The sequence below is a fragment of the Chiroxiphia lanceolata genome, chromosome 26, assembly GCF_009829145.1.
Source record: "Chiroxiphia lanceolata isolate bChiLan1 chromosome 26, bChiLan1.pri, whole genome shotgun sequence".
Lineage (NCBI taxonomy): Eukaryota > Metazoa > Chordata > Aves > Passeriformes > Pipridae > Chiroxiphia > Chiroxiphia lanceolata.
In genome coordinates this window covers 6,590,414-6,608,741 of record NC_045662.1, presented here as the reverse complement: position 1 = coordinate 6,608,741, position 18,328 = coordinate 6,590,414, and the positions used below count along the sequence as shown (strand labels likewise).

The 18,328-nt window shown below is 61.2% G+C and overlaps 1 protein-coding gene and 1 long non-coding RNA gene across 2 annotated transcripts; one reads left to right on the top strand and one right to left on the bottom strand.

The window, feature by feature from the left end:
- Window positions 1-798: 798 nt before the first annotated feature.
- On the top strand, window positions 799-18,195 carry COL1A1 (collagen type I alpha 1 chain). Its single transcript, XM_032711400.1, has 51 exons — window positions 799-1,002; window positions 2,624-2,818; window positions 2,992-3,026; window positions 3,134-3,169; window positions 3,255-3,347; window positions 3,432-3,500; window positions 4,502-4,546; window positions 4,785-4,838; window positions 5,051-5,104; window positions 5,228-5,281; window positions 5,437-5,490; window positions 5,596-5,649; window positions 5,749-5,793; window positions 6,067-6,120; window positions 6,231-6,275; window positions 6,477-6,530; window positions 6,813-6,911; window positions 6,999-7,043; window positions 7,124-7,222; window positions 7,479-7,532; window positions 7,624-7,731; window positions 7,971-8,024; window positions 8,216-8,314; window positions 8,496-8,549; window positions 8,632-8,730; window positions 8,912-8,965; window positions 9,395-9,448; window positions 9,546-9,599; window positions 9,727-9,780; window positions 10,037-10,081; window positions 10,181-10,279; window positions 10,449-10,556; window positions 11,206-11,313; window positions 11,414-11,467; window positions 11,567-11,620; window positions 11,722-11,829; window positions 11,928-11,981; window positions 12,336-12,389; window positions 12,594-12,755; window positions 12,871-12,978; window positions 13,104-13,211; window positions 13,416-13,469; window positions 13,585-13,692; window positions 14,113-14,166; window positions 14,279-14,386; window positions 14,490-14,543; window positions 14,698-14,805; window positions 14,894-15,176; window positions 16,106-16,296; window positions 16,375-16,617; window positions 16,698-18,195. Exons 1-51 carry the CDS (start codon window positions 921-923, stop codon window positions 16,842-16,844), a joined length of 4,362 nt encoding a protein of 1,453 aa, XP_032567291.1. The 5' UTR covers window positions 799-920; the 3' UTR covers window positions 16,845-18,195.
- LOC116798778 lies at window positions 7,966-13,628 on the bottom strand. Its single transcript, XR_004360943.1, has 3 exons — window positions 13,531-13,628; window positions 11,896-11,979; window positions 7,966-8,038 (listed from the first exon to the last, which is right to left on the bottom strand). It is a non-coding gene; the product is annotated as an uncharacterized LOC116798778 (long non-coding RNA).
- Window positions 18,196-18,328: the final 133 nt, after the last annotated feature.

Genomic DNA, 18,328 nt, shown 5'->3' with positions numbered 1-18,328 from the left:
CTTTTTCCAACCAACGTGGCTCCTTCAAATGTGGAAACGGCGGTGGAGGCGTGCCAGGAGGGGAGAGAGGGGAGAGGGATGGCCAGGAGTGAGGGGATCAAGGGAAAGGAAGGGAAAAGACGGAAAGAGAGGGCTAAAAGAAAAAAATCAAGCCGATGTTTTTTGGGGTGTTTGTGGCTCTTGGAGGGGTTTTGGGGTGTCCATGGTTTGGGGGGATGCCCATCCAAGGGATGCTCTGGGGATTGAGGGTTGGTGGTCTTGGCCCTGCACTGTGATGGGGGTTTAGATGAAGGGGGATGGTGGGTGGGTGGGTTTTGGGGATCCCCAAGTGCAGGGTTGGGTGGCAGGTAGGGGTTTGCAGGGCCTCGCCCCCCCTCCTTGGTACAGCACCAGGCATTGCGTGGCACCGGGGTCCCCAAAGTGCCACGTGCCACATCTCCTTGTCCCCACCCTGCCCCGCCACATCCATCCCCCCAAAACAACTCAGAGTGTGCCAAAACCCCCCCAAAAATCACAACCCCCCTCAAAAAACCACCCCAAACCCCCTTGAAACCCCCATCCCACCATCCCCTTCCCATCCACCCCACAGCCGCCACTGCAGCCCTGCTTGGGGACAACACGCGTGTACATGTCCGTGTGCGTGTGCATGGACAGACGGGAGGGGGGTGTGCAAGGGGTGCCCCCCGACTCGCTGGGTGCCTCTGATTGGCCGAGGGGCCGTCCAAAATTCCCTGGTTGCAATGGGTCCCACCTCTCGCCGCTGCCGCACCGTATATAAGGGCAGGCAAAGAAGTGGGCAAAGGGCAGTAGGAAGTTTCTGCTGGGGTCTGGATTTGGAGCTCCAGGGTTGGATCGGCCCCGTATGACCCCAACCTAAGAACAAAAGAGACCCAAAGAGTCTACATGTCTAATATTTAGACATGTTCAGCTTTGTGGATTCTCGGTTACTGCTGTTGATAGCAGCGACTGTACTACTCACCCGCGGGCAAGGAGAAGAAGACAGTGAGTAGCCGGCGCTGGGTGATGGTCTTCACCCCGGTGGGATGTGGGGTGTGGGGTGGGATGGGGTCTGGTGGCATCAGCGACCCTTGGTCCGGCTGCCTTGGTGTGGGGAAGGAGGAAATCAGGGTTGATGTGCAGAGCAGAGAGGGAAAATCAGGGGGAAAGTAGGGAAATTAGGGAAAAACTTTAAAAAAGAACAAACAAAAATGGTCTTGAGGGGATTTGGAGTTGGGGTAAAAGGGGTTTAGGGGGGCTGTGGCCGTGTGGAGAGTCGGGGCGCCCTGCCAAGAGCAGGGAGGGAAGAAAGGGTGGAGAGGAGCCGGCGGGGAAGGAGGGAGCCGGGACGGAGGGGAGGAGGAGGAGGAGGCCGGGAAAGGAAAGGAAAGGAAAGGGGGGAAAGAGCGCGGGAGAGAGGAGAGGGGGGAGAGGAGGGAGAAGGGGGGGCCCAGCCCCGGGATCTGCGAAAGCCATCAGGAAAGAATTAGAAAAGTCTCAGATGATTCATAAGCAAAATGTTTCGGCAGCCGAGGGAGCTGCCAGGGACGGGGGACGGGGGCACGGCTGGGGTCACCCCCCCACTGCCCTGTCCCCTCTGTGCCCCACTGCCACCTGCAGGAGGGGGACACGGGGGGACGCTGGGGCAGCGCCAGGCCCGGGCGCCCATCGCTTTTTACCCAGTTTTGTAGGGTTTGGGGGGGATTTTTTGGTGCGCTTTTTTTAACACCTTATTTTTTTTTTAATTCTGCATTTTGCATTGACAACATCCATCCTGCATTTCCCATTCTTCGTTTCCCATTCCCCTTTTCCCAATCCTGCATTTCCCATTCTACATTTTTTACTTTTTTTTTCTTTCCAGTTTCTGCCTTTTTTTCCATTGGAATTTTTCATTTTCCATCCCCTCCCCTTTTTTTAATTTTTTTTTTTGACTTTTTATTTCCCTTTGCCTTTTTTTCCTCGTTTGCTTTTTTTATCCCCTTTGCCTTTTTTTTTTTTCCCTTCCCGAGTGGGCTTCCACGAGCTGACCCAGCCCCTCGCCCCCTCCCCAAGACCCTTCCCCACCATGGGGCCACCCCCGGGCTCTGGCGCGCCGCCCTGCCCTCCCCTCCCCACGCCAGCCCCCGCCTGCTTCCACTCTCTGTCCTCCCATTCCCCAATCCCATCTGGCCTGATCCAGCCCTATCCCGCAGCCGCCTGGATCTAATTTCAGCCCAGACGTTGGGGCCAACCCACCCCGTCCCCTCCCAGTCCCATCCCCGTCTCATCCCGCCCCATCCCACCCCATCCTTGTCGCCGTCCTCCCGCGGACGGCGGGGACCCCCCTGCCTTTTTTTGGGGGGGGATGTTTGCCTTGGCCCCATCCGCCCGCGGGACGCAGAGAGTGGCTGGAGGGATTTTTTTTTTTTTTTGTTTAAATTCCAGCGTATGTGGGAAGAGTTTATTGTGGAGCTTTTTCCTGTGTCACCGCGATGGGCTGATGAGAACCAGATGAAGGGAGAAACACTGCAGGAGCAAAGAGGGGGATGAAGGGAGGGGAGAGGAGGGGAGGGGAGGGGGAGAGCCAGACGGGATCCACTCTCCCCTCCGTCCTGACGCTTCCTCCTGCCCTGCCCCTGTGTCCCAGTCCAAACTGGGAGCTGCGTACAGGATGGTCTAACGTACAACGACAAGGATGTGTGGAAACCAGAACCCTGCCAGATCTGCGTCTGTGATAGCGGCAACATCCTCTGCGACGAGGTGATCTGCGAGGACACCTCCGACTGTCCCAACGCCGAGATCCCCTTCGGAGAATGCTGCCCCATCTGTCCCGACACCGACGGTACAGTGGCGTGTCCCCCAGAGCTCTCCGACCGCCGAGTTATCCGTCCAGGGGGTCCTTGAGGACCAGCGGGGCTCAGTGTCCCCCCCACTCCCCACGTCTGGGCTGTCGGGTGGGTGTGGGATTGGTGGGTGATGTTGGGCTGCTCTGAATGCCCCTTTTTCCTCCCACAGCCTCCCCTGTCTACCCAGAAAGTGCTGGAGTAGAGGTAAAGGCTCCCCCAAAATTAATCCCCCAAAACCTCCCGACATCCCCCCTCCCCCCGTATTTTGGAGACCCCCTTTTCTAACCATCTGTTTTATCTCTCCACCACAGGGTCCTAAAGGAGACACTGGCCCCAAAGGAGATAGGGTGGGTATCACCCCTGCCCCAGGGTGGGCATCACCCCTGGGACCCCCGGCCCGCTGGGGCTCACCCTTCTCTTCTCTCCCCCCAGGGACTCCCCGGCCCCCCTGGCAGAGATGGCATCCCTGGACAGCCTGGTCTCCCGGGACCCCCAGGCCCTCCAGGCCCCCCAGGCCTCGGCGGAGTGAGTATGGGGGGTCCTCAGTGATGCAGCCCCCCCGGGGGTCCCACACCCTGCTCACCTCCCGCTCTCTCCCTCCTCCCACAGAACTTCGCTCCCCAAATGTCCTACGGCTATGACGAGAAAGCCGGGGGGATGGCCGTGCCTGGGCCCATGGTGAGCATGGGGGGGGACATGGGGGGGACACAGGGGGGCACAGGGGGACATGGGGGGGCACAAGGGGCACGGGGGGCACAGGGGGCACGGGGGGTGGAGGGTCAAGCTGGGTGAGGCGCCAGAAGTGCTTCATGTGTTGATGATGCCGCTGAGTGGCACGAGATGGGAGGACTGGGGAGGGATGTTGGGCCTGGAGGGGATAGGGACAGGGATGGGGACAGGGATGGGGACAGGGATGGGGACAGGGATGAGGTGGTGATGGGGTGGCAATGAGGACAGGGATGGGGACCAGGACGGGATGGTGATGGAGTGGCAATGAGGACAGGGATGGGGACAGGGTCAGGGTGGTGATGGGGTGGCAGTGGGGACAGGGATGGAGTGGCAATGGGGGGGGATGTGGTGATGGAGTGTCAAAGCCAACGGTGATGGGGTGGTAATGAGGAACTGGGAATGGGGGGTGATGGGGACAGGGAGGGGAACGGGGTCAGGGTGGTGATGGGGTGGCAATAGAGGCAGGGATGGGGACAGGGAATGGGGGGTGATGGGAACAGGGATGGGGTGACAATAGGGACAGGGAATGGGTGGGTATAGGGACAAGGATGGGGTCAGGGACAAGCACAGGGAATGGGTGGGGAGAGGGACAGGGATGCAGACAGGGACAGGGATGGGGACAGGGATGAGGTGGCAGTGGGGACAAGGAATGGATGGAGATGGGAACAGGGATGGGGACATGGTGTGGGGGTGGCAATGGGCGCAGTGATGGGATGGCAATAGGGGCAGGGATGGGGTGGCAGTGGGGACAGGGAATGGGGGTGATGGGGACAAGGAGGGAGTGGTTTTGGGGCAGTGATGAGTGCAGATGTGCAGAGCAGTGGGATGGTGGTGGGGTGGCAGTGAGGCTCACTGGGTGCAGCAGTGGGGTGGTGATGGGGACAGGGAAGGGTTGGCAATAGAGAGAGGGTGACAAGGCACCCCCTCCTCACTTTTCCATTCTCCCCTAGGGCCCAGCTGGTCCCCGTGGTCTGCCTGGCCCTCCCGGTGCTCCTGTGAGTGTCTCCTCTTCCTCTCCTCTTGATTTTGGGGACAAGAAACCCCCAAGGCCCCTCTGGGTGGGATGGGCAGGGGGATGTCTCATCCTTCCTGGCAACTACGGAAGCATGTGGGCGCACACGTCCTCGTGCCACCATACTGGAGGACACTTCCACTGTCACTGGGGGCTTCAGGCCCAAACTTCTCACTTTCTAACCCATTTTCTCATTTTTTTCCCCCCTTTTTTCCCCTCAGGGTCCTCAAGGTTTCCAAGGTCCCCCTGGTGAACCTGGAGAGCCTGGTGCTTCTGTGAGTCTTGCCACCTCCTGCTGCAGCTGATGTCCTCTGGGCATGGGGACAATGCTGCTGGTTCCCAGCCCTGGCTGTGGCCACACTGTCCCTGCTTTGGGATCCGTGGGAAGGGGGCCGGCAGAGCCTGGCTCTGCCCAGGGTGGGTGGCAGGGTGACAGGGGACAGCTGTCACCCACAGCATCCTCACTGCTGCCCTACATCTCTCCTAGGGTCCCATGGGTCCCCGTGGTCCTGCTGGCCCCCCTGGCAAGAATGGAGATGACGTAAGTGGCCTGTCCATGGGGTTCCCCCTCAGTTTGGGACCCGGTGGCCCTGACAGCCCCTCCAGGTGAGCAGGAGCTGCCTGGCTTGGGGACATACCACCAACCCGGTGTCCTTCTCCCTAGGGTGAAGCTGGAAAGCCCGGCCGCCCTGGAGAGCGCGGTCCCCCCGGCCCCCAGGTGAGGTGACCCCTCAGGACACAGGGACACAGCAGGGGACACCCCTGCTGTGCTCTGCTGGTGACACCAACTGTCTGTCCCCTTGGGGACAGGGGTAATGGGGTGCAGGGACAGCCCCCGCAACATCTCCATGATCATTTCCACTTTCCTTCTAGGGTGCCCGTGGTCTCCCAGGCACTGCTGGCTTGCCAGGCATGAAGGGACACAGAGTGAGTCCCCCCTCCAGTGCTTGTGTGATTTAGGGGATGTGGGACTCCAGCATCACCAAAGATCCCTTCCTGACCCCCCCACCCCTTCTCTCTCTTGCCACCCAGGGCTTCAGTGGTCTGGATGGTGCCAAGGGTGAGCCTGGACCTGCTGGCCCCAAGGTGAGGAGTGGTGGCAGTGTCACCCCGTCCTTGGAATGTCCTCGCTGTTCCCTCCTCCCTCCAGAGCAGGTCCCTCATGTTGTCCTTCCCCCCTCCTAGGGTGAGCCTGGTAGCCCTGGAGAGAACGGTGCTCCCGGGCAGATGGTGAGTGCTGGACCCCTGAGGGGCGTGGGGGGGGGGGTATGGGCAAGAGGGGATGGGGATGGGGGTCAAGACCTGATGGGGAATCAGCTAATCCTCAGGGATGCTTTCCCAGGGATTCACCAGGGTGGGAGGGGGATTAACCCCTTGGAAATGTCACTGTGGGTAGGAGTGGGGAGAGACAGGGGGCACAGGGATAGGAGGAGGCTCAGAAAGAGGTAAGTGCCCACCTAGGTGACCCAAACATGTCCTAAACGTGTCCTGTCCCCTCCCAAGGGTCCTCGTGGTCTTCCTGGCGAGAGAGGCCGTCCTGGTCCATCCGGCCCTGCTGTGAGTATTCGATCTGGGCAGGGCTGAGACCCCCTGCCTGGGGTTTGGAGGGGTTGGGGGTCACCTCTCCAACCTGTGGGCATCACTCATGGATGTGTCCTCTCCCACAGGGTGCTCGTGGCAACGATGGTGCTCCTGGTGCTGCCGGTCCTCCCGTAAGTAACCTCAAACCCCAAACCCATTCACCCTTCTCCAGAACCTGGAATCACCTCCAGCTTCTCCAGAGAGAGATCCCATCCCAGCTCCACCACGGAAATCCCGGATGGCAGCCAGAGCTCTGCTGCCTGGAAATCCCACCAGTGCCAGGTGTGGGAGGTGGGATCCCTCTTCTGACACGCAGCCTCTCTCCCATTTAGGGTCCAACTGGTCCTGCTGGTCCCCCCGGCTTCCCTGGTGCTGCTGGTGCTAAGGTAGGACCTGCCTGACCATCTCCTGGGCTGGGAGAAACTGGTGGGAACTGGAAGAGTGGGATGGGGAAGAGGACTGAGCATGGCATGGGTTCCCAAGCCCAAAATGCTGTGAGCTGACCACTGCTTGGGACAGATGGGGATGTTCCCAAACAACTCCCGTGGGCATCTCTCCTGGTTTTGCCTCCATGGGGAAGGAGCTGCAGATGGAGGGGAGGTCAGCCATGTTGGGGATCAGGGAAACCCTCATGCTCATGGCTCTTCCTCCCTCCTCTTCCTCCCCAGGGTGAAACTGGTCCCCAGGGAGCTCGTGGCAGTGAAGGTCCCCAAGGTGCCCGTGGTGAGCCCGGTCCCCCTGGCCCTGCTGGCGCTGCTGGTCCTGCTGTAAGTGACATCTGATGGCTCCTTGTCCTTTGGCCTCACGTCTTGCCAACCCCGCCATAACCCTCCTCTTCCTCTTTCTCTCCACAGGGCAATCCTGGTGCTGATGGTCAACCTGGTGCCAAGGGTGCAACTGTGAGTGTCCCTCGCTTCCCCCTCCAGCTCCAGGATGAAGGGCTGTGCTGCTTTCTCACACCCTCCTCTCCCTCTTCCAGGGTGCTCCTGGCATTGCTGGCGCTCCCGGCTTCCCCGGTGCCCGTGGTCCCTCTGGACCCCAGGGTCCAAGTGGTGCCCCCGGTCCCAAGGGTAACGCTGTGAGTATCCCTGGACACCTCCATCTTCTTCTTCCTGGGGTTGGATCCCTTTCTCTACTCCAGCAAGCTGATGTCCTACCCGGAGGTGCCTCCTCTGCTGTCCCCTGGTCCCTGTCAGGGCAGGGTGGTGCTGGGGGGTGACAGATGCTGAGCACCCTCCTGCCTCTGAGGGGTGATCAGGATGTGGCTCAGGTCTCCCTCTGCTCCTCAGTCTGGTGTTAAACGGCTTTTCCTTCTTCTCTCCATCCACTTCCAGGGTGAGCCCGGTGCTCCAGGCAACAAGGGTGACACTGGTGCCAAAGGCGAACCCGTAAGTGATTCCCCAATGTCACCTTGGGGTCTCGGTCCCTCTTGACCCCAGCACATCCTGTGGGTGCTCATCCCTGTGTCTCCTCTCCCAGGGTCCCGCTGGTGTCCAAGGTCCCCCCGGCCCTGCTGGTGAGGAAGGCAAGAGAGGAGCTCGTGGTGAGCCCGGCCCTGCTGGGCTTCCTGGCCCTGCTGGCGAACGTGTGAGTAGGAGCATCCCTGTCCCCTCCCTGCCATGTCCCCGTCCCCATCCCCATCCCCGTGCTGTCCAGCAACTGAACCTTTGTGCGTGCTCGACGACACCGTGGTGACATCCTCAGCCCCTCCTCAGGCTACTCCCACCAGTGGCCATGTCCCACACCAGCACACCCTTCCCCTGCACCCCCAAGCCCCCCGAGGCCACCCCGTGTCCCCACGCTGACCCCTCTGGTGTCCCTCGCAGGGTGCTCCCGGCAGCCGCGGTTTCCCTGGCGCTGATGGCATCGCTGGTCCCAAGGTGGGTGCCCGTGTCTGGATGAAAAAGTCGCGTCATCGGGACTATGGGGACGCTGAGCATTGTCACCTGTCCCAGGCAGTGGCCAGACCGGCTCTGTGCCGCTGCCACCTCCGGTGACACTGCTTCTGCCCTGCCCCCGGGTGCTGTCCCGCAGTCAGAGTAACCCCTGTCCCCTCTCCCGCCCTTCCCAGGGTCCCCCCGGCGAGCGCGGCTCCCCCGGCCCCGTCGGCCCCAAAGGATCTCCTGGTGAAGCTGGACGCCCCGGGGAACCCGGCCTCCCCGGTGCCAAGGTGAGCGTGGCAGGGTGGCGGGCACGGTGACACGGTGGCAGCGGCAGCAACGAGCCACGTTGATGAATGCTGCTGTCACACTCCCCGTGCCAACGGAGAAGCTGCTTTCCAGGATGCTCCCGTTCTCTGGAGCATCTCCTGGGATACCTGAGCTCCTGACCCACTTCCCATTCCCTTGCAGGGTCTGACTGGAAGCCCCGGGAGCCCCGGTCCCGACGGCAAGACTGGCCCCCCTGTAAGTTGTCCCCACTGATGTCCCCTCCTCCCTTGGCGCGCCGCGGGCTCAGCTAACGGGGCTCTGGCTCCCCCCATAACAGGGTCCCGCTGGTCAAGACGGTCGCCCCGGCCCCCCCGGCCCCCCTGGCGCCAGAGGTCAAGCCGGTGTGATGGGATTCCCTGGTCCCAAAGGTGCTGCGGTGAGTGTGACACCCCCCCTGGGGGGCTGCCAGGGTGATGCTGCACCCTGGTCCGTGAGGGATCCCACCCAACGACCACTGCCACCACCCGGGACGGTGGCTGTGCGTGGGCAGGTGGCTCAGGGGACCTGTCCTGTCCCCCCCCGGTGTCGTCACAGGTCTCATCCTGCTCTCTTTTTAGGGTGAGCCCGGCAAACCTGGCGAGAGAGGCGCTCCCGGTCCCCCCGGTGCTGTGGTGAGTATTTGCTGGAGCACAAACGGTCTGGTGGGGGCTCGGCAGGGAGAGTCACCCCTGGGTGAGGTGACAGGGGGCATCACCCCAGGATGGGGTGGCAGGGAGAGTCACCCCGGTGTGGGGTGGCAGGGATGGGGTGTGAGATGGCTGAGCGGTGCCAGGGAAAGCCCCAAGGACGAGGAGGGCAGTGGGATGAGGTGTTTGGGACTCCATCCCGGTGGCTACCGGCAGCTTTGGAGCGGGGACAGCAGGGAGGTGACGTGGCCGTGGGCAGCTCGCCCCGCGGTGTCTCCCGTCCTTCGAAGGACGCCGTGTGGCCACACCCTTGTTTTGGGGAGGCGGGGGGGGTGAGGGGGGGGACTCACAGAGCTCTGCGGGGGCTGCAGGTCGGGGCCGTGCTCTGAGCACCCTCTTATCCCTCTTCCCCAGGGTGCTGCTGGCAAAGACGGTGAAGTTGGTGCCCAAGGTCCTCCCGGCCCCACTGTGAGTATCCCCCAGCCCGTGGCCACCCACGGCCGTGCTCGGCCACCGAAGAAGGGGCTCAGAAGCTGAGCCTCAATACTTGTCCTGCCTCCCCCAGGGTCCCGCTGGAGAAAGAGGTGAACAAGGTCCTGCTGGTGCTCCTGGCTTCCAGGTGAGGGGTGTCCCCTTCCGTGGTGAGGGGATAAACCGCCCGGGCTGGGGGTGATGTTACCCTTTCCCTCGTCCTCTCTGGTCTCCCACCTCCCTGGTGGTTCATTGCTCCTCTTCTTCCTCCCCAGGGTCTGCCCGGCCCCGCTGGCCCCCCCGGAGAGGCTGGCAAGCCTGGTGAGCAGGTGAGTGTGTGGGCGACTTGAGACCCTCCCTTTCCCCTTCCCATGTCCCCTCTCCCAGCTGTGGCTGGGGGGTGTTGATGGGGGATCCCCCCAGTGCCCCCCCAGGTGATGTGCTCCAAGCAGTGGGGGAGCAGTGGGGATCCCAGCCCTGCCCCAGGGATTGAAAGACCCCTGGGGGCACCCTGTGGACCCCTCTGGACCCCTCTGCCCGTCCCCAGTGCCTCCTCTGACTCCACACCCTCTCCTTCCCACACAGGGTGTCCCCGGAGATGTCGGTGCCCCCGGCCCTGCTGGTGCCAGGGTAAGTTGAACCCCACGGACTCCCCATCGGTTCTTGGCACCCCAAAGTGCCTGACATCCCCCTGATGGCCTCGGCCCTTCTCCTGCCTCCCCCCTCCAGGGTGAGAGAGGTTTCCCTGGTGAACGTGGTGTCCAAGGCCCCCCCGGTCCCCAAGGTCCTCGTGGTGCTAATGGTGCTCCCGGTAATGATGGTGCTAAGGTAGGTGCCAGCTTGGGAATGTCGGGGTGGTGGGTGACTGTCCCCAGCTTTTGAGTGCAGCTGTAAAGGGCGATGGGTTTGGCTTTGCTTCTTTGGCTGGGGCTGGAGCCAGGAGGGTTTTGCTGTGCCGGGGTCTTGCTGATCCCTCTTTTCTGTCTCTCTTTCCCAGGGTGATGCTGGTGCTCCCGGAGCCCCCGGGAGCCAAGGGCCCCCTGGTCTGCAGGGTATGCCTGGAGAACGTGGTGCTGCCGGCCTGCCAGGTGCCAAGGGTGACAGGGTATGTGTCCCCAAACATCTGTGCCCCCCTCATTGTCCCCTGGGGACTGGATGCATCCCCCAGAATCCTGATGTCCCCATTGTTCCTCTGCTCCCCACCACTTCTGTGCCCCCCTCATCATTCCCTTGGGGCTGGATGTGTCCCCCAGAGCCCCAGTGTCCCCACTGCTCCTCTGCTCCCCACCACCCCTGTGCTCCATCTTAGTCCCCTCAGGGCTGGATACATCCCCAAAACCCCAATGTCCCCATTACTCCTCTGCTCCCCACTATCCCTGTGCTCCCCTCATCAACCCCTTGGGGCTGGATGTGCCCCCAAAACCTTGATGTCCCCCTTGGTAGCCTGCTCCCCACCACCCCTGTGCCCCCTCCTCATTGTCCCCTCAGGGCTGGATGCGCCCCCAAGCCAAGGCTGGGGGGAAGCAGTGCCCTGGGGAAGGGGGTGCTCAGTGTCACCTCTGTCCCCCTCCGAGCGTGGCCCTTGGGAACAGTCTCTCACTGAGATCCCAGATCTGGTGAGGAGGAGGAGGATGGTCCCAGCCTCTCCCAGGGACAATGAAGAACCAAAAATGGCTCAGTGCACCCAAGAGAGAGGGAAGAGGGGGCAAATCCCAGTTACCTCCCCAGTCACCCACCATGCTCTTCCTCCCCAGGGTGACCCCGGTCCCAAAGGTGCTGACGGCGCTCCTGGCAAAGACGGTCTCCGAGGTCTGACCGGTCCCATCGGCCCCCCCGGCCCCGCTGGTGCTCCCGGTGACAAGGTAGGGACGTCCCCTGGGGACGGATGTGTCCGGCACAGGCTGCCACCTCCTCGCCGCAGCCCTGACCTCCTTTTTTTCCGGTTTTCCTCCCCTTTTCCAGGGAGAAGCTGGTCCCCCCGGTCCTGCTGGTCCCACTGGTGCCCGTGGGGCTCCCGTAAGTGTCTCCCCACCCTGAGTGATGGCCCTACTGTTTGGTTGCCCTTTGGTGGCCCTGGTGGCCGTCCCCTGCTCGTCTGACTCCGTTCCCTCCCAGGGTGACCGCGGCGAGCCCGGCCCTCCCGGTCCTGCTGGATTTGCTGGCCCCCCTGTAAGTGCAACAGCCTCACTCCTCCCTGCCTGGGGGTCTGATCCTGCCCCTGCCGGGGTGATGCTGAGCCCCCCGAATCCACCCCTCTCCCTCTCCCACAGGGTGCCGATGGCCAGCCTGGTGCTAAAGGTGAAACTGGGGATGCTGGAGCCAAGGGTGATGCTGGTCCCCCCGGCCCTGCTGGCCCCACTGGTGCTCCTGGACCTGCTGTAAGTTCTTCCAACCCACCCCACACCCCCTTGGGGTCCAGCCCCATGGCACAGCTCACCCCTCACCTCCTCCTCTTCCTCCTCTTCCTCCCCCACAGGGTGCTGTTGGTGCTCCTGGTCCCAAAGGTGCTCGCGGAAGCGCCGGACCCCCTGTAAGTACCGGTCTTGTGGGGATGGGGGATTTTGGGGACCCCCCCTGGGGCAGGAACACTCCCCACTGTGTCTCACTCTGCTGCCCCAACACCGTGGGGCACCTCCATTCCTGCAACCCCAAAACTACCTGGGACATGGCATCGATGTGGGGTGGCTTCATCCCAGGAGGGGGAAGAGCAGAGGGGAAAAGGGGGGGGGTTGCTTTTATGCCCAAAAAATCAGCTCTCCAGATGGATCCTGCCCTCTTGGCCACCAGCCAAGGGGTTCCCCCGTGGCTCCCAGCCAGGGGACAGTCCCCTGGCCCTGTGACACCTGGATCCCACCCCGCTGACTCCAGCTTTTCTCCCTTCCAGGGTGCTACTGGTTTCCCTGGTGCTGCTGGAAGAGTTGGACCCCCCGGCCCCTCTGTGAGTACCCCCAGGGGGTGAGAGGTGTGGGGGCCAGGAGGGTGCCTGCGACGGGGAACACGGGAGGTGCTGGGCACCCATCCAGGCTGCTCCACGTGGCCTCCCTGTCCCAGCTGGCACCGGGATACCCCTGGCCGCCCTTCAGCTGGCAGCCGGGGGGGTCCCGGCCTGCTACCTGATGGCATCGCCTCCCCTCCCGCCCAGGGGAACATCGGCCTCCCCGGCCCCCCCGGCCCCAGCGGGAAGGAAGGTGGCAAAGGACCCCGTGGTGAGACTGGCCCCGCTGGCCGCCCCGGCGAGCCGGGACCCGCCGGCCCCCCCGGCCCCCCCGGCGAGAAGGGCTCTCCTGGCGCTGATGGCCCCATTGTAAGTCAACCCTCCGGTCAGACCCCCTGTGCCGGTCACCCCCCCAGCTGTCCCCTCCGCAGGGAGGGTGGACCCCGCCGCTGCCAGCACTCTGAGGCGCTGCTTGTCCCCGCAGGGCGCTCCCGGCACTCCCGGACCCCAAGGTATCGCCGGCCAGCGCGGTGTCGTTGGTCTCCCCGGACAGAGAGGCGAGAGAGGCTTCCCTGGGCTGCCCGGCCCCTCTGTGAGTACCAGAGGGGTCCCCAGGAACAGACAGCGCTGTGACCCCCGCCGGGGTCTGGCTCACCCCGTGGCCGGGGGTGGGATGTTCAGCCGTGTCTGACACCCCCTGTTCCTTCCCCTGCACAGGGTGAACCCGGCAAACAAGGTCCCTCCGGTTCCCCCGGTGAGCGCGGCCCTCCCGGCCCCATGGGCCCCCCCGGCCTGGCTGGACCCCCCGGAGAAGCTGGACGTGAGGTGGGTGGCCGTGGGCATCCATCGGTGTTTGGTGACACCGACGCCCCCGTGTGTCAGCGTTGGGCTCGTTGTGCTGAGGACTTGCCAGCTCGTGGCACTGGTGGATGCTGCCGTGGCTGGTGCATGGAGAGGCCCGTGTTGAGCTGAGCAGAGACCCCTCTTCACCCCCCACCATCCCTAACGAGGGTCTTTCCTCCTCCACAGGGTGCTCCTGGTGCTGAAGGTGCCCCCGGCCGTGATGGTGCTGCTGGTCCCAAGGTGAGTGGGCTGTGAGGGGGGTACAGTAGGGGGTGATGGGGTTGTACTGGCCCACACTGACCTCTCCTCTTCCTCTTCTTCCTCCTCTTCCTTCTCTTCCTCTTGCTTCTCACAGGGTGACCGTGGTGAGACTGGCCCTGCCGGCCCCCCTGGTGCTCCTGGTGCCCCCGGTGCCCCCGGCCCTGTCGGTCCTGCTGGCAAGAGCGGAGATCGTGGTGAGACTGTAAGTGCTGCTCTGCTCAGAGCCCCCCTTGTACCCCTCCCTGGCCCAGGGGCACTCCAAGATGGATCCTATTCGGGGGGTCTGGACTTGGGCTCAGCTCTTGCCGCTGAAAGGGGCTTCCCCAGGATGCCAGGGGTCCCACCACCCCTCTTGGGGTGATGCCAGGGGTCCCATCATTCCTCTCAGGGTGATGCCAGGGGTCCCACCACCCCTCTCAGGGTGATGCCAGGGGTCTCACCATTCCTCTCAGGGTGATGCCAGGGGTCCCACCACCCCTCTCAGGGTGATGCCAGGGGTCTCACCATTCCTCTCAGGGTGATGCCAGGGGTCCCACCACCCCTCTCAGGGTGATGCTGCCCCAAGCCAGTGGCAGTGGAAGGTGGAGGATGGTCTAACCTGTCCCATTCTCTCCTGTCCCAGGGTCCCCAAGGTCCTGCTGGCCCTCCTGGTCCTGCTGGTGCTCGTGGTCCTGCTGTAAGTTGATGTTCTCCTCCATCCTCCTCGGTGTCTCTGTGTCCCCATGGGTGTGGGGGCAGTGGTTGGTCTGGACCTTACTCAACACATCTTCCTCCTCCTCCTCCTCCAGGGCCCACAAGGTCCCCGTGGTGACAAAGGTGAAGCTGGTGAACAGGGTGACAGAGGCATGAAGGGTCACAGAGGCTTCTCTGGTCTTCAGGGCCCACCTGGTCCTCCTGTAAGTCCCGTGGGGTGACGGTGGCCCTGGGTGCTGCCCCATGTCCTGGAGGCAGCACGAGATGCTGATGGCACCTCTTCCTCTTCTTCCTTGCTTGGCACAGGGCTCTCCTGGTGAACAAGGTCCTTCTGGTGCTTCTGGTCCTGCCGGTCCACGAGTAAGTCCCTGGATGAGCCGCGATATCCAGTATCCCGAGAGGGAACGGGAGTCCCCACCACCATCGGGCTCCTCGTGGGGCTGTGGGTCAGGGCGTGAGGGGGCGACTCTGCCCGGGCAGGACGGCCATGCTCACCCTTTCTCCCACCCCGCAGGGTCCTCCTGGCTCCGCTGGTGCTGCTGGCAAAGATGGTCTCAACGGGCTGCCCGGCCCCATCGGCCCCCCCGGCCCCCGCGGCCGCACCGGCGACGTTGGCCCCGCCGTACGTACCGGCCCCTCCGCCGCCCGCCCAGTGCCGCCTCCTTCATCATCTGCCTGCTCACCGTCCTCCTCCTCCTCTCCTCCCGCAGGGTCCCCCCGGCCCACCTGGTCCCCCTGGTCCTCCCGGCCCCCCCAGTGGTGGATTCGACTTCAGCTTCCTGCCCCAGCCGCCCCAGGAGAAGGCCCACGATGGTGGGCGCTACTACAGGGCTGACGATGCCAACGTGATGCGTGACCGCGACCTGGAGGTCGACACCACCCTCAAGAGCCTGAGCCAACAGATCGAGAACATCCGCAGCCCTGAGGGCACCCGCAAGAACCCTGCCCGGACCTGCCGCGACCTGAAGATGTGCCATGGAGACTGGAAGAGCGGTCAGTGTCCCATGCCCCTCTGTGCCTTCACCTCCATCCCTCTGTCCCCTCTACCTGCTCCTCACCTCCAGCCTTCTTCCATCCCCATGGTTGATTCCCATCTTCCATCCTCCATCCTGTCTCTCATGGCTGCTCTCACCTCCATCCTCTGCCCCTCCATCTCATGTTTGCTCCTCACCTCCTTCCTCTTCTCCTCCTTGTGGCTGTTGCCCAGCTCCATGCTCCATCCCTGAGCTTCCTCCTACCTGCTCCTCATCTCCCTCCTCCACCTCTCACAGCTGCTCCTCACCTCCCTCCTTCATCTCTTCATTTTCAAGCTCTCATATCCTTCATCTTTCCATCTCATATCCCTCAATTATCCCTCCATCCACTGTTCCTGCCACTTGCTCCTCACCTCCATCTTCATCTGTGGCTGTTCCTCACTGTCATCCTTCATCCCTCCTGACTGCTCCTCACCTTCATCCCTCCTGACTGCTCCTCACCTCCATCCCTCTGGCTGCTCCTCACCTTCATCCCTCCTGACTGCTCCTCACCTTCATCCCTCCTGACTGCTCCTCACCTCCATCCCTCTGGCTGCTCCTCACCTGATCCCTCCTGACTGCTCCTCACCTTCATCCCTCCTGACTGCTCCTCACCTTCATCCCTCCTGACTGCTCCTCACCTCCATCCCTCCTGACTGCTCCTCACCTTCATCCCTCCTGACTGCTCCTCACCTCCATCCCTCTGGCTGCTCCTCACCTCCATCCCTCCTGACTGCTCCTCACCTCCATCCCTCTGGCTGCTCCTCACCTGATCCCTCCTAGCTGCTCCTCCTCTGTTCCATCCTGGCTGCTCCTCCCCTTTTTTTCCCCGGGTTACTCCTCTCTTCCATCTCTCGTCTGCTCCACACCTCCATCCCTCACCCTGATCCCCCTCCCTTCATCCCACAGGTGAATACTGGATTGACCCCAACCAAGGCTGCAACCTGGATGCCATCAAGGTCTACTGCAACATGGAAACGGGCGAGACGTGCGTCTACCCGACCCAGGCCACCATCGCCCAGAAGAACTGGTACCTCAGCAAGAACCCCAAGGAGAAGAAGCACGTCTGGTTCGGCGAGACGATGAGCGACGGCTTCCAGGTGAGCAGGGGGGCCACGAGGTCAGGGGCCAACCAGGCTGGGGGACCTCCACGGTGACCGACTGCTCTCCTCCCACAGTTTGAGTACGGCGGTGAGGGCTCCAACCCCGCCGACGTCGCCATCCAACTGACCTTCCTGCGCCTCATGTCCACCGAGGCCTCCCAAAACATCACCTACCACTGCAAGAACAGCGTCGCCTACATGGACCAGGACACCGGCAACCTGAAGAAGGCTCTTCTCCTCCAAGGCGCCAACGAGATCGAGATCAGGGCCGAAGGCAACAGCCGCTTCACCTACGGCGTCACCGAGGACGGCTGCACGGTGGGTGCTCGGGGACGGGGGGTCCTGGCGGGGCGGTGGGACGTCTCCTGGGGATGGGGATGACCGTGGTGTCCCCACAGAGTCACACCGGCGCGTGGGGCAAGACAGTCATCGAGTACAAGACGACGAAGACGTCTCGCCTTCCCATCATTGATTTGGCTCCTATGGATGTCGGCGCTCCAGACCAGGAATTCGGCGTTAACATCGGCCCAGTCTGCTTCTTGTAAACCGGACACCCTCCCCCCCGAAAGCGTGACAGGAGAGAGTAATAATAATGATAATAATAATAAAAAAAAGAAAAAAAAAACAGCCAAAAAAAAAAGGAGAAAATTTCACATGGACTTGAATTTGTGTCGGTTTTCTATCCAGCGTCTCTAAAAGAAAGAAAAGAGGAAAACCTAAAAATCCCTCCCCCCACAAAAAAAAGCATTAAACCAAAAAAAAAAAAAAGACAACACCAAAAAAAAAACCAAAATAAAAATAAATTACTTTTTCAAACAAAATCACCAGGAAGTGGGTTCGCTTGCTTGCCCCCCCCCTCATTCCTCAGCCCCGGAGATGGAGCAGCTCAACTCACCAAAAATCCCTGAGACCCCCCTGGGACTGGTCAACCCCCACCCTCCAAACCCCCCCTTTCCCCACCAGCCCCTTTGCTTTTTGCATCTCATTCAAATATTAATTTTTTTTGCTGCCAGGAAGATGTTTAATTCTTGGTTATAATTTGCTTTTTCTCCTTGTTTTCCCCCTCTCTCCCCTCCCCTCCTCTTGAGTTTTTTTATTCGGGTACCAGCGTTTTGAGTTCTTGCCGTTTCTTATTATGAATCTTTGGGTTTTATTATGAATTCTTTTTTTTAATTTTATTTTTTCATTCAGGCAACAAAACCAATTCATTCCCAAGCACACGAGGGGAGCCCCTGGCGCCGAGCAGACCTGACCCTCCGCTGCATCCCTCCTTTCCGGATGGCTACCTCACCACTTTCGGGGTGTTTGATTGTCTTTTTTAGTTTTAATTTGGGGGTTCTGTTTTGTTTTGTTTTTTAGCTTCGTTTGGAGTTTTTCAGCCGTGCCGGGACTTTCCTGCCAGGTTCAGAGCAAAGGTGCTAATTTTTCCCTATTATCCTCCTCCCCCCAGACCTTTCTCTTCTGTTGCTCTGTAGATCTTTTATTTCCATTTTCTTTTGGAGGTTTCTTTCCCTCAGGATTTTTATCCTGGTTTTGGGTTGGTTTTCGTTTTTTTTTTTTTTTTTTTTTTTTTTTGGTTGGTTTTGTTTGTTTGTTTGTTTTATTATTATTTTTAGATATTCTCTTTAATTTTGGCCCCGGAACACCCAAACCCGGGACCTCCTGGTGCTACAACCTCCAAAGACACATCTCAGCTCAATCTATTTTAATTTCCCTCTATTTTCTGCTTTATTTCCCTCTTTCTTTGCTGCTCAGTTCCACTTGGGAATTTCCTAAAGGTGCTATCCTCCCCACGCCCTCCACCCCCCCTTTCCATCATCCCAAGAGCAAATCACGGAGCAAACACAAAGCAGAGCCAAGAAATTAAAAGGGATTAAAAGGGAAGAAAGGAATAAATGAATTTTCCAGGTTAAGCAGGTGGATCTTCAGCTCCGCTGTCAACTTGCAGCAGCTTTTCCTCCATCCATCCATCCCTCCATCCATCCCTCCATCCATCCCTCCATCCATCCATCCATCCATCCATCCATCC